We start from the raw sequence: 13,353 nt of genomic DNA, 5'->3' as shown, positions 1-13,353 counted from the left end.
TAAATGCGAAATTTTTGCGAGCTTTGAACAAAACGCTTAAATTTGACCTTCAAAAAGACGACAGCTTTGGACCGTCCAGGCAAATCGCCGCCCAAATTTTTTTAAAAAGCACTATGAGCCAAACAAATTCGATATTTGTCAATGGCATGGGCTAATTATGTCGCAGAAAAAAAAATGAAGGAATTCTGTTTTCCACGGAAATTCGAGTGGTCGGTTCTTACACGGACCGCCTCTTAAACGCTGACAAACGTCAACAAATAGCGAAAAATATAATTTCTATATGTTTGCTTTGCTCGAAATCGCGCACATTTACAAGGCCCTAAAGCGGTTTGCTGACTTGCAAGGACCCATCTGTTATAAGGATGCGCAAAATACAGAGACGAATCTCATAGTCTATCAGATATAATCCGTGTAAAGTTTGCTTATCATTTTCGCATAAATTATGACCTAAATTTGGAAACCGCTGAATTTCTCGAATTGGGTCTTTGCGATTTTGGTGAAACTCTGTTCAGCGCAAGGCATTAATGCGCACTATGTGTAGCCGAGAGATTTTCACGAAAAAATGCCGGCAGCAGATTTTCGACTCAGACCTCAAAGGGGCCTGGCATTATAACCACGTGACATTTACTCCGATCGCCAAAAATTTTGTTATATTGTAGATTGATCTATATGTTATCCATTCTATGTGTTAGACTTACGATAAAAGTAAAGGTGGGGAAACCAGAGAGCTTCAAAGTAGGATGGTACCCCTCCTCCCCCCCCCCCCCCCCAAAAAAAAAACTGGGTCGAGTCACCTTAAGTTACCAGGACGGAAACGTCCGTGCTTAAAAAGTGAATTCGTGTGCTCTCAATCAGTCTATCGCGAATATTCCAACCCGCTTGCTTTGTCAAGTGCAAGCGATCTCTAGCCTTCTGGAGTTAAATTCCTAAGAAATAAATTTAAGTTTAGAAAGAGAAAGGTAATTTCGTCGTCGCTTGACTGTTCACGTCCTTTACAAAACGTGAAACTAGGCATTTTCTCGTCTTAGTCTCACAGAGACGACCAAGAAATTTACAAAAACGTGTGATGCACGTGCAGAGTTGTTGTTTTGCTTATTAAACCTAGTGCTGTTTTGACGTTCTCATCACCGTCGGCGTCATGGCACCTGAGGTCACCTTAAACTATCTAAAGGCGAATGTGGCACAATTTTTCGAAAAATCTCCCGGAGTTTGGCGAACATTCAGTGAGATAACGAGAGGGGTCTCTTGCGGTAAAAATTAATAATTTGGCGAATGAGAGGGCGAATTTGACGACTGGCGAATATGGTAAAACGTATACTATTTAAAACTGGGCCAATGTTCTGTTGACTTAATAAATTAAATAGACTTTTTCTCCGGTTAGTAATAAAAAAATTGAAAATTGGGAAGTTTTGACGCCATTTATCAAAAACAGAAGAAGATGAAGATAAACAAATACTAATACACTCAGTAATTATTCACAGGTTTTTTTGGCGAATAGAATCCCACAAGAAAAGTAAACGGCTTGAGAATTTTTTTTTTTACCTTTTTTATTTAATTTCTATTCAAGTTTTTTATATTTTTGTCCAGGAGAAACTGGGATACAGTTTGTTTTAAATACAGTCGAACTAATAAGGACACCAAAGAGACAGAGCGAAGTGTCTTTAGAGAGGTGTCCGTATAAAAGAGGTCACTATGATGACGTCACTTTTATGATTCCCCTTACACTAAGTGTTCAGTAGCTAAAAGCAGGCTCAAACTCATCTTTAAACTGCATTTCAAGTTATTAATTCACAGTACAAGGCTACTCTCTTTCAGTACCATACAACATTGTACATCTCAGCTACAGTCAAATTAATGTTTTAAAACGAAACGAGCTACAGCGCAGTGCTGTATGTAAAAGTTGTATTAAACGTAAAGCAAAATTCTGAAAGCGCCTTTCGCTTACTTTGCAAGTGCAGTAAGCAGTAACTAGAGTCCAGATATGATCAAAAGCGCTTTACAAAAATTTCATGTAAAATTAAATGCAATATTGAATCCAAAAAAAGTAAAAAATAAAATTTAAAGTGGTTCGTTAAAAAGAAAGGTCTTGATTGAATTTCTTAAAACTATTTAAGAAAGCAACATTTCTAATGTCAGCAGGTAGCTTGTTCCAAAGCACGTGGCAGCAGCAGCAAAGGGGCGAGCACCAAGTGAAGGCAGCATTTTCTGTGTAGGAGGTAGCAGCAGAGAGACGGAGATCGTAGGTAGATTTGGGTTTGACAGTTATAAGTTCACTGACGTAGGGAGGAGAGAAACCGTGAATAGCCTTAAAAGTGAGAAGCAGGATCTTGAATTGAATTCAGGTAGCTCATCCGAATATGAACAGCTCCAAAACGAGGACCTGCGAGGTAGATAGCCTAAAATAGACATCTTTGGCTTGTAGCTTTGATTTCCTAATGTAGGTCATGTGATAATACACAAAATTAAAGGTAAGGCTGATCGGACAGCTATAGATGGGTAATTTATTTAGCTTTATTTGCCCTAATCATTCTCTACCGAACCGTTTCACTCAAATTTCGTCTTATCCCCGTCCATATGTACGCATGAATTAATTCCGTCATTGGGAAAACAAAATCTACAAGCTAAAGAGGTCTATTGTTTGTCTGGTCTTTTGACAAATATTGTCCTACCTAGCCAAGAAACTCAAGCTCGAATTCATGACCCTTAAATTATGCACGACAAAGGTAGCTATTCCGAGGGACAAGAAAGGCTACTAATAGTTCATCTAACTTCAAAAGTTCTCATATAAACTCCTTAAGGAACATGAAAGCGCCGGCTGCATTGTTTCTCTTGTTCTCAACGATAAACGTTGAGCACCGTAAATATATGTTGTAAGATTTGATGTCATCTTCTTTTCCACTCACTTCACCAACAAATTAAGCCATTAATCAGACAATGCTCCAGTAATCTGACTCTCTTATTCCTAACAAGCTCGAAGAGCACCAACAGATGAGGTCAACTACCACGACGTGGAGTGAACAGTGTCCAATGAATGACGTCATAAGAACAGTTAACACGCCTGTCGGCAACACGTATCGACCCATGACGTATCATGTAACAGTTACACTTCATCGCGAAGCGAGCGAGAAGTGATGCTAACTCGCACGTAGTTGAAATTTTTCACTTCAAGCTGCAACATGTTCTTCTTTAATAACAGCCTCATCCCACGGACCGTGAATATTACTACAAAGGAAAATTAAAGTGAATTTAACTGAAAGAGCCATTCTTAAGATATAAGGAAATATTTCCACACAGTATTTCTCTGCAAAATGTACACATAAGGGTGTTGAAAGGGGAAGATTAAGTTGGAAAAAAATAATATTTTACCAAAGAAAATGATCATCGCTGTCTGGGATAGTAAGAGTAATTCGGCTATCTATCCTATATGGCTAGGTCCAGGAGCCATAATCGGGGTAGGAGACCGCAAGAGCGGGGTCCACGCGGTTCCATCGAAATGGCCAAATGTACTATTTTTAGAACAAACTGCACCACCCTCAACGTCACAACTCGCGCAGGAACCCGCAAATTTGCACGGCTCACGTGTGGAATTTCAGGAGATGGGCGATCGTCTTGCGACTTTACTTGAGTGCTCTCTTAACTTTCCAAGTGCTTAATATCTCGATATTCAATACATGCACAGTGGAAGAATAAGTCAATGTTACATAACATTACTAGAAATACGTTTATCGCATAAACCTCGCATGCATATACAACAAAGAAAAAAACAGTTAAGCCGAGAGTCGGACCCGGGAAAACCTGGACAATCTGCACGGAAGGTCAGCTCCTAGACCACTGCGCCACGCTGCCAAGGATATTGTTAAGTGGACAAATTATTTAATTTAATGCATTTTCCTGTGATATTCTGCCGGTTGACTGTACTTATCGTATTACCTCCTTTGTTTTTGTCAATATTATCTCGTGAGCTACTCAAATTACTGTTATTATATATTTCAAAATTTTAAGCGTACGGTTACCTCTGAAGATGTATGTTGAGACATACGAAACGTTAAGTCAGTGAATGAAATTCTGTTCTAGCTATGCGCTTGTTTAGCTTCATGTTTGTCACCACAGTTTGCGTTTCATTTCTAATCAAGCTTTGTTGGCCTAAGACGAAAAGCATTTATGATTTAGACATAATTTGTTGTTGTTGTTAACTTTCAACCCTCCTTTTCCCGGAAGTTTCTTTTTTTGTCTGAACGGGGTATTCATCGCACGACATCTCCCACCTCTCTTCGTAACTGGATTTCTCAATTAAAAAAACAACCTCTCACTGTGGTGATTAACATGATCAGAATTGCATTCACGATCCTTATCATATTCAGAGTTATTGTCAAAGTGGTTATCCTCAAGGTCTTGCCTTAAATTCTGAGGAGGGAATGATGACAGAAATTGAATTCATTCATCTCCTCCGGAGGTAATTTCTGACGCCATTTTGTCTGTTTATCCTTTGAGCGGCTCCCTGGCAAAAAATGCACGCGCGTGTCACACGAGATGGTGCTAAAAATAGCACGTTTGGCTATTTCAATGGAACCAACCCCATTACTGGAAAAGGTATCCAGTTACGGTCTCCTAACCCGATTATGGCTGCTGGTTAGATCTTCAGAGCCACTATAAAGGAGCGTCCCCCCCCCCCCCTTCTTCTTTGTTGAGAGCGATCACGTGATAACAAAGAAAACAATTTTATTCAAGGCGTTCCAGTAAAACATTTAAGTAAAGGGGGGAGGGTTGGTAACTTACTTTTTCAGTCGCTGCAGTTTGATCAACCAGAATGGGCAAACAAGCGTCACTGCGAGATGGACAAGGACAAGTAGTACAGCAAACAATTGGGTCAGCGGCCAAAGCATAGCTATGGCAACAAATACAAGAGTCCACGTCAGAAATATGTCGCTTGAGGGTAGATGCATCTGACGAATGAAAAAAGCGAGACTTTAAAAATGCCTTTATCAAGTCACTATTAATGTAAAAGAAGTATCGGAAATTAGTATATCTGTGGAACTGCTAATACTCGTACAGTGGCCGGTTAATACAGACACCAAGGGCACAAGCATAGTGTCCATATTATCCTGGTATCCATATTAAGCGGGCTTTCAGAAAAAACGTCATGGACACATACTTTATCGATATAAAGACTAAAGCAGGAATTTCAACGAGAAAACGTTGGTTAATTTCTTAAATGTAGGCGAAACAAGATCATCCTAAAGAAATCTCAGTATCATATTATGTCATAGTATGAACTGAGATGATGTGAACTGCGAAAATAAAAATTTCAATGGAGATATGATCGTCGAAGTGATTATTGCAATTTAAGCAATTGCAAATTAATCCGAAAAAAAATTCCGCACTTCAAGGGGATTCGAACCCATGACCTCTGCGTTAGGGCCGCAGTGCTCTTCCAACTGAGCTATGAAGACCCATACATTAGGAGCAGGCCAGTTTGTTGAATTCATCTTAACCCGTGAATGGAATGAAAGAATTGTTCTTAAAACAGGAGAATGGAATGTAGACTTTACTTACTACTGGTGGTGGCGATGGGAAAAGGAGAAAAAAAAAAATTTTAATCGAATTGAGGATGAGGTGGGGAGGTGTTACAAGTAAAAAAGTTTGTGTTTATCTGCGAACGAGATTCAGCAGAACTTAAATGCTTCCTCTAGAGAAGAATATTGACTGTATTGGTATAGATTCATCTCGTCCACATTTGACCTTTGTTGCCTTTTCTCTGTCATTTGCAAAACAATAGCTGAAACAATATAACTACTAGGTCGACCAATCAGAGCTTCTGACCAGATTCCGGACAGATTCTACGTTACCAGTATGGAATTTCTGATGCTGAGGCGCAGACGTTCCTCCTGGCGAAAAACGTCCAAAGCGGCGAGAAGCGAGGAGAAACGGCTGTTTTCGCAGGCTACATTTTATTCATGACATAAAGACAAAAGACTATGAAGTCATCGGCGTTAATGCATTTCCCCACAAAATAATGAGATTCCCCCACATTTTATTCATGATGTAAAGACAATGGGCTATGACGTCACTAATGCATTCCTGCGCAAGTTAATAAGACTCTTCCGCAAAAAAAGGATAATTCGTTCCCTACCATGCTCCCAACGCATCGTAAAAAATGTAAAACTTGGATCTTAGATATTGCAATAGTTTACACCTATAAATCCAAAACTTCTCCTGTTCTCGTAGCATGACCAGAAAATATAGTTACAAATACCTTTAACTGTCTTCTAAGAGATGGAAAGAGAGCAAACATCTGCATAGCTAAGATAACAGTAGCGAAGACATGCCAGGAAGAAGGAAGACGAGATGCCAAACAAACAGAGGCGAAGATAGAAGCGTTTAACGAAGTGGACCTTGAAACTCTTTAAAAAAAAAAAAAACATTGATAGTTGCTTTAACAAGCATATAGTTTTCATTTCATCATGTCAAGTTTAGCTGATGTCATGTTTTGTTAATTAAAGCTACACTCATCGTCAAAGTGTTGGGAAGGCTGCTACTTTTAAACTCTTTTTTTCCTTCTTCCCCTCGCCCCTGAACAAAACTTAGTAATAAATGTTTGTGCGCATAAAAATAATGCGAACAACGGAGACGAGAAGTGTGACGTCACGTTACCATGGTAGCAAAATTTCTGGATCACAACAACGGGGAGTTTTTGCAACGGCGACGGCGAACAGCAAAAAAGCAATAGGTTTAGATTGGCAAAAAAAAAAAACAACAATCACGCTTTTTTGTACATTTCTTAGCCAGGCGTTGTTGCACGACTGCGACATGAAACTTCCTAATTTCATGCGCCCGCTTTATGGAGTAGGTGAGCACAACACAAAAATTTTCTTTTTCTTTTTCTCACTTAGGTATGGTTCTTTTGGTTTCAACCCAGAAAATTTCGCCAGCATCTGACAAATTAAATGAAATTAAATAAGATCGATGAATTTTGAAACAGTGCGAATCCACTTTTTAAGTGACGTTTTGGTTTGTTGTCATCCAGAAATTGTGCTACCATGGCAGTGTGACGTAATGACTTCTCCTCTCTCTTATTGTTCTGTTATATTCCAACATTGAATACGGGGACCAGGGGGTAAGTGAAAGGGAAAACCAACTTATTTGAACATTAAATTGAACTACTGTTAAGTTGTACAACCTTCCCGACTACTTTTGTCCGGTATTGTAGGTTTACAATAGAGGAGATTTTACCAGATTCGTTACGAATGCGAAAACTTTTGACGCTGAACTCGTTTCGCATTTACACGCAGATGCGTGAATCCGAAATATGGAAACGGGGCTCACTCGCGCGCAAGTTGCCGCCAATTGATAGAGAAAGTGGCAAGACATTTGATAGCCAATCAAAAATCATAGTAATGAACAAGGCAAGCGAAATTCCTATTGAACAGCACTGCCACCATGTTATATTAGAACTTTTAAGTTCTAAAATAGTGAGGTCAAAATAAGTTTCACAACACGGCCAAAAACTGTCAAAGCCTGTTGTTGAATGGCTTAATGTGATAAAACAAGGGGAACCGGTAAAAGACCTGTCTCTAAAAAGTTCTTGATAAGATTGGCAAAGAAACTGACGTGAAGAAAAAGTTTACCGAAAAGTTGAAATACTTACATAGCGGCGCGTGTTCCGTAATCGTACAAAAGTAAGTTCATGGCAAGCATGAAAGTCTGCAGAGTAAAAGAGAGATTACATTGATTCATAAGAAACACCACAATTAATGGTCACCTATTATTTAAAGTCATCTGTTATATCTACAAGAAAAACTATAAAAATTAATGTAGTGGTTCACTGTGACTGGTAAAGAATCTCAACAAATTAATACTACGGTATACTAATATTAATATCGATTTTAAATCTTCCTACAAGTGTCTACATGCACAACAAAACATGTACAATTGACCGTTCACTCGAGCCTTCAATACGAAAGGACGTCATCATACATTGAAAACACTTGAGTTATCGGGTAATAGGAAGAAATGATGGGAGATTGCAAAATAAGAACCTTTTATTTACTACACAGACTGGGTGGCGGGCGAGGGGGAGGGGGAGGCGGGGCTGCTCATTTAGTTCTTGTGTGATGGGTGGGGTGCTGGTCTCACTAAATAATGCAAGAACAATTATGGACATGTCAAGACTACTTGCCACTTACTTTCACTTTGGTGTGGTTTAAACGAAAAATAAAACCAAAAAGGAGTGTTTTAATGGTTGGTTATAATACACTTTCTTATAGAAATTAGCTAGGATTCAAATTATTGAGGGTACAATTACATCAAAAGTTTGGAGCAAACTTAGAGGAAATCAAGTTAAGCTCAGGTTAGCACAAGTTTTGAGTTGCACAGAGTTGGAGTTACCGGGAGTCGACTGAAGTTACAAGTTTCGCTAAGAGGGGATTATTTTTTCACTTTGTCTTGTGCAAGGATTTCAGGGTTAGAAAAGGAGAGAGAAAGACAGTGTTGAAAAGGTATTTGTTCGGACTAAAAATTACTTACAGTCATGGCATAGATGGTGTCTGTGCTAATAGAATCAGTCAAGGTTTTCAACACTGGAGATGACAAAAGTACAGAGACTAACACTAATATGCAACTTTTTAAGTCATCTAATCCTGGAACAAAACACAATCAAGTGTGATTATCACAATGGCAATTATTTCTGTCACCGTGGATGCAGTAAACCTTTGTTGACTTGAACTCAAATAACATAACTTCCCGGCCATTTAATTGAATTAAATCCTTTTGGCTTAGCCTGTTCACAGACCTCCTATTTTCTCTTTAGGGACTGTTGAGCACATATAAAAATATAGAACCGTGGAGAAAAGAAAATGCACATGACTGCACATGTAGTTAGATGATCCTCTACAATCCCACATTTCATGTTTTTTTTTTGTTCTTCATTCTTAAGAACTCATTACAGTTATAACATAAAAAAAATTAAATACCTACTTTTTTGTACTGTTGTCTTAGAGTTCCATTGTCCAATGCATCAAACAAAACATAACCAACTAAACATCAACACAGAGGAAAGCACAACTAAGAACTCATTACAGTTATAACATAAAGAAATGAAATACCTACTCGTTCTTTTTGACTGTTTTCTTAGAGTTCCATTGTCCAATGCATCAAACAAAACATAACCAACTAACATCAACACAGAAGAAAGCACAACTAAGATGGAAGGAGACAGGAGTCCAAGATCCATATACACAAAAGCTGCTACAAATATGCTTACACTAAGGGAAAAATGAAGTAAAATCAGTTATTAATTAGCTGCGATTGCAATGTTCAATGGTTAAACTTTGAAGGTATAGTAACTTTAATGTACTATTACCTTTTAATAATCATTTTTGTCATACTAAAACCACAATCAAGAATGACCTCTGCCCTTTCACAAAGCCTTTATATGAAGCTGCCTGATGCAGGTAAAAATTAATGTCATTTGCAACAAGGGCTTGCCACTTTTTAACCTGCAGTGTGACTGACAAAATAAAGAATCCATTCATGCAAAACTAAACATTCTACTCTGGTTCCTTGGAGGCTATTCACTGCGGGCTTCTTACATTTCCACACTCCCCATAGAATATAATAGCGGTCCAGTATTACAGTGTATGTAGTTATACCAGTGTAGTTTAAAAAGGTATAGAAATATATCATGGAAAATTGTTGTCTATTTGATTTATGCAATTTTGTTTTTAATTGCAAAACCATGTATCCATGTGCAGGAAAGACAGATGAACACATATTGCTTAATCATTACAATATGTCAGATTCACGTTGTAAACTTCTGTCAGCTTTCATAGACCTCAACTCTTGACCAATCACTAGTGCAAGAGAAAAACACTTCGTTATTGTAACAAATGTGTTGTAGCTTACAAAAATTACCTGCTAAGTTGTTGTGACACAGCTCCAGATTCCAGCACCACTGACCAGAATTGATAGGTTCTAGTATTTACTGCACAAAAGATATAGAAAGCCAGATTCACCCATGGAAAATCAAATGCAATAGTCTGCTTTATCAAAGTTACAAGAATTAAATCACGTCCGATACGGTAATTTTTTCTGTCTTATCATGTGCTAGCCGGGTAACTAGTCTAGGTGCAAAGTAATTCAAATACTTCTTAATAATTCATAAATAAAAAAACCAAAAAACTTAATGCTTAATGAGTGTCTTTATATATGATAAAGACATGGTTACAGTCAAACCTCCATGTACAACCACCTCTCATAAGCGGCCACCTCCCATTAGCAACTGCCTATCCAAAACACCAAAACTTTCTGAGTCAAAGCCTTAAAGTCAGAACCTCTAGTAAACAAACACCTCCTGTAAGTGACGGCAACCACTTTTGTTAAATGATTTTCCATTGTTTTTAACCTCTTGTAAGCAACCACTTGACGCATTCTCTGATCTAGCTACAGTCAAGGGACATAGGTATTCGTCACTTTCAAAAAAGACGCCCGAAATTTTTACCCCTGTTGTGCACACTGTCAACAGGAAAACTTGATGCAGGGCGCGCGTTTGGTCAATAAAGGTAGGAAAAATTAGCAAAAATAGAAACAAACAAACATCCGGCCAAGAGCATGAAAAAAACTGCACAGTTCCCGAAAGAAAAGAAACAAGAGCTGTTTGTGTTTTGACACCTCGCTTTTTCAGTCATTCAACATTAAGTTCAAGGTTAGGTCGCTAAAAAGGGTCATATTTTTTTTTTGTTTTGCTCATGAGAATTTATTTTCAGCTCTCATGAGTCAAAAAGGCGCTGAACTGTCCACAGCAACAAACCAATAAATTATTGTTACTCTGTCAGAATCCGTGCAAAACAAAGCGGAACTGTCAAGAATATTGAACAGTCCAAGAACGACTATCACAAGTGTTCTAAGCAAGTACCGGAGGACTTGCACAGTGGAGACTTTGATGCGAAGTGGCAGGAAAAGGAGCTCCACAAATAGAGACAGAAATGCTTTAAAGCGTTCGGTTAAAAGTAACAGACGACTTACCTTACAGGACATTACTGCAAAGCTAAACGAGTGCAAAACAAATACTTTCAGCCAGAAAACCGTGCAAAGGGTGTTGCATTCGGAAGGATATAAAAGAGGGTTAGCAAAAAAGAAAATGGTGGTTCGGGAAGCGTCTCAAAAAAAGCAAGTTAGTGGTGTAAGGAGCGAAGAGGTCGGACAGTAGACAACTACTGGAAAAAAGTAATATTTTCAGATGAAAGTCAGATTGTGCTCGGTACAAACAACCGTATTTACATTTGGTGAAAAGACGACGAAAAGTACAACCCACATCTTATTTGTTCTCGCTCTGAACGGAAGATAAGTTTGATGATCTGGGGATGTATTTGTTATGATGGTGTTGGAACTCTGACTGCAGTTGAAGGCAACATCAACTCTGCCAAGTACATTGACATCCTAGACAAGAACTTCTGGCAAGTAGTTGTCTGGCATTTTGAAGGAAAAGAATACTTGTTCATGGATGACAATGCGCCTGTTCACAGAGCCCACACTGCAGAAAATTCTAACGATCAAAATGAAGTAACCTCAATGGAATGGCCAGCAAAATCACCAGATTTAAATACAATAGAAAATATCTGGCTCTACATGAAGAGAGAGCTACAAAAGTCCGCGGTAGATATCACTACCAAAAATGATCTTCTGCGTGAAATCCAGAGCGTGTGGTGGAACATCGAAATGGATTACATAAGAAACCTTTACCAGTCCGTGCCTGACCGCCTAAATAGTGTAATTGAAATTGAAGGGTCATCTCACTAAATATTAAGGTGATTTTAAAGCTAGATTTGGCGTAAACAGTGTTAAAACTAGCGTGCGCAAAATGTAAACAAATGCCGCCATATTGAAAGTGACGAATACTTATGTCCCGCGACTGTATGTTTGCTATGTGCACTATGCTACTTAGAATATGCAAAGAACTTTAGTACTACACATGGTGTAACTTAGAAATTGCATGCAATAAATCATCTTCCATAAAATAGATGTGCCCAGACCTCTTCCCAGGAGATGCCCCCCTGTGGTTCGATTCTTGTAAGTGACCACAAAGTCTTTGCATTTTGGGTGGTCGCTTATGGGAGGTTCGACTGTATTAAACTTTACATCCAATTTTTTAAGACCAAAATAACTCCAAATCTAAATATTAGTGCAAGAATGAGTCAAATCTCTATATCAGAGATTTTAGAGGCGTCCTAGTAGGTGTCGAAAGGGGTAGGGGATTAGGAGGAAGGGGAAAAAAGTCAAGTCATATTTATGACCTCTATTCTCACATCAGTGAATACTGTTTGATGTAGTTAAATATCACTGGATTTCAGAAAACTCACTTTTGTACAATTAAGGTCATTCAACTAACTGTTAATGCATGATCCCGCCCAGTAGGATCCCTGAACACGATTTATTATTGCTGATCCATACAATGGGTTGGGATTGCCATGTTAACTTACTGCAATTTACACCTTATTCACGTGATCTGTGATGGCTAGATTTTTTCCCTGTGCATGGGTGATGGTGGATAAAGAGTAAGCATGATGCATGACAGGTCCCCCCCCCCCCCCCCCCAACACACACACCCTTGCTACCATTCTATTATGGAAGTATTGAGATGTAAGTATTAGTAGATTATATGTATAAGCATTCCTTTCATTTTCCATGCAGAAAACTTTTGACATTAAAGCATTAGTTCTTGAAAGACTCTAACCTTGCGTACCAGAGGCAAATAGCTTAAAATGAAAGAGAGCATCGTTTGCTACCATTTTGTAGTGCTTAACCCACAATTTGATAATTATAATTATTCTGTGTGAGTTTAAATAAAAATTGACTTGACTTGACTTGACTTGAGATAATTTATAGGTTGACAAACTATAAAAACCGATGTATCATGCTCAATGCTGTGCTGTCAGTAGTGTTTATGTCATTCACACATAACTGTCACTAACCAGCTAACGTCCTATAATTATGTGGTACAAGACCATTTAAGTTAAACACACTTACAATTTTTCTTCATTTCATCCAGAAACGACTCGTCCACATAGTTGTCTGGAACGCCCTGGTCTTTGTAAAGCACTTTTCTCCACGGTTTCTTCGCTTTTATTTGTACTGGGATGGAGTTTATATCCGTTCCAGTGTCACTGACCATAGTTTGAAGCACTAATGCACACTGCATCTTCCACGGGAGAGGACAAGAGTTTAAAAGAAAATTGGAGAAAACGGCCCTTGATCTTCTGCCATCTTGGAATTTACACACATTGCGGATAATTAGGTGTGATGTACATGACCATAGAATTGTTTCTAGCTTTGTTGTACTGCAGGCTCCTTTTTGTCCAA

The 13,353-nt window shown here is 38.5% G+C and overlaps 1 protein-coding gene across 1 annotated transcript; it reads right to left on the bottom strand.

The window, feature by feature from the left end:
- Nucleotides 1–1,529: 1,529 nt before the first annotated feature.
- Nucleotides 1,530–13,261, bottom strand: LOC140937090 (phosphatidylinositol N-acetylglucosaminyltransferase subunit C-like). Its single transcript, XM_073386623.1, has 8 exons — nt 13,021–13,261; nt 9,910–9,979; nt 9,106–9,260; nt 8,524–8,636; nt 7,646–7,701; nt 6,254–6,401; nt 4,777–4,943; nt 1,530–3,222 (listed from the first exon to the last, which is right to left on the bottom strand). The coding sequence occupies exons 1-8, from the start codon at nt 13,190–13,192 to the stop codon at nt 3,165–3,167; spliced, it is 939 nt and encodes a 312-aa protein (XP_073242724.1). The 5' UTR covers nt 13,193–13,261; the 3' UTR covers nt 1,530–3,164.
- Nucleotides 13,262–13,353: the final 92 nt, after the last annotated feature.

This window comes from Porites lutea, chromosome 5, assembly GCF_958299795.1.
Source record: "Porites lutea chromosome 5, jaPorLute2.1, whole genome shotgun sequence".
Lineage (NCBI taxonomy): Eukaryota > Metazoa > Cnidaria > Anthozoa > Scleractinia > Poritidae > Porites > Porites lutea.
Note: the sequence above shows the minus strand (reverse complement) of the source record. Positions and strands in the feature narration are given on the sequence as shown.

Excerpts from the sequence above, each read along its gene's own strand:
- LOC140937090 (XM_073386623.1), bottom strand. The coding sequence starts at position 13,192 with ATGCAGTGTGCATTAGTGCTTCAAACTATGGTCAGTGACACTGGAACG. Across the intron at positions 9,261-9,909 it reads GTGTCACAACAACTTAGCAG|TGTAAGCATATTTGTAGCAG; the intron begins GTAATTTTTGTA and ends TTTTTCCCTTAG. Across the intron at positions 6,402-7,645 it reads TACGGAACACGCGCCGCTAT|AGTTTCAAGGTCCACTTCGT; the intron begins GTAAGTATTTCA and ends TTTTTTTTAAAG.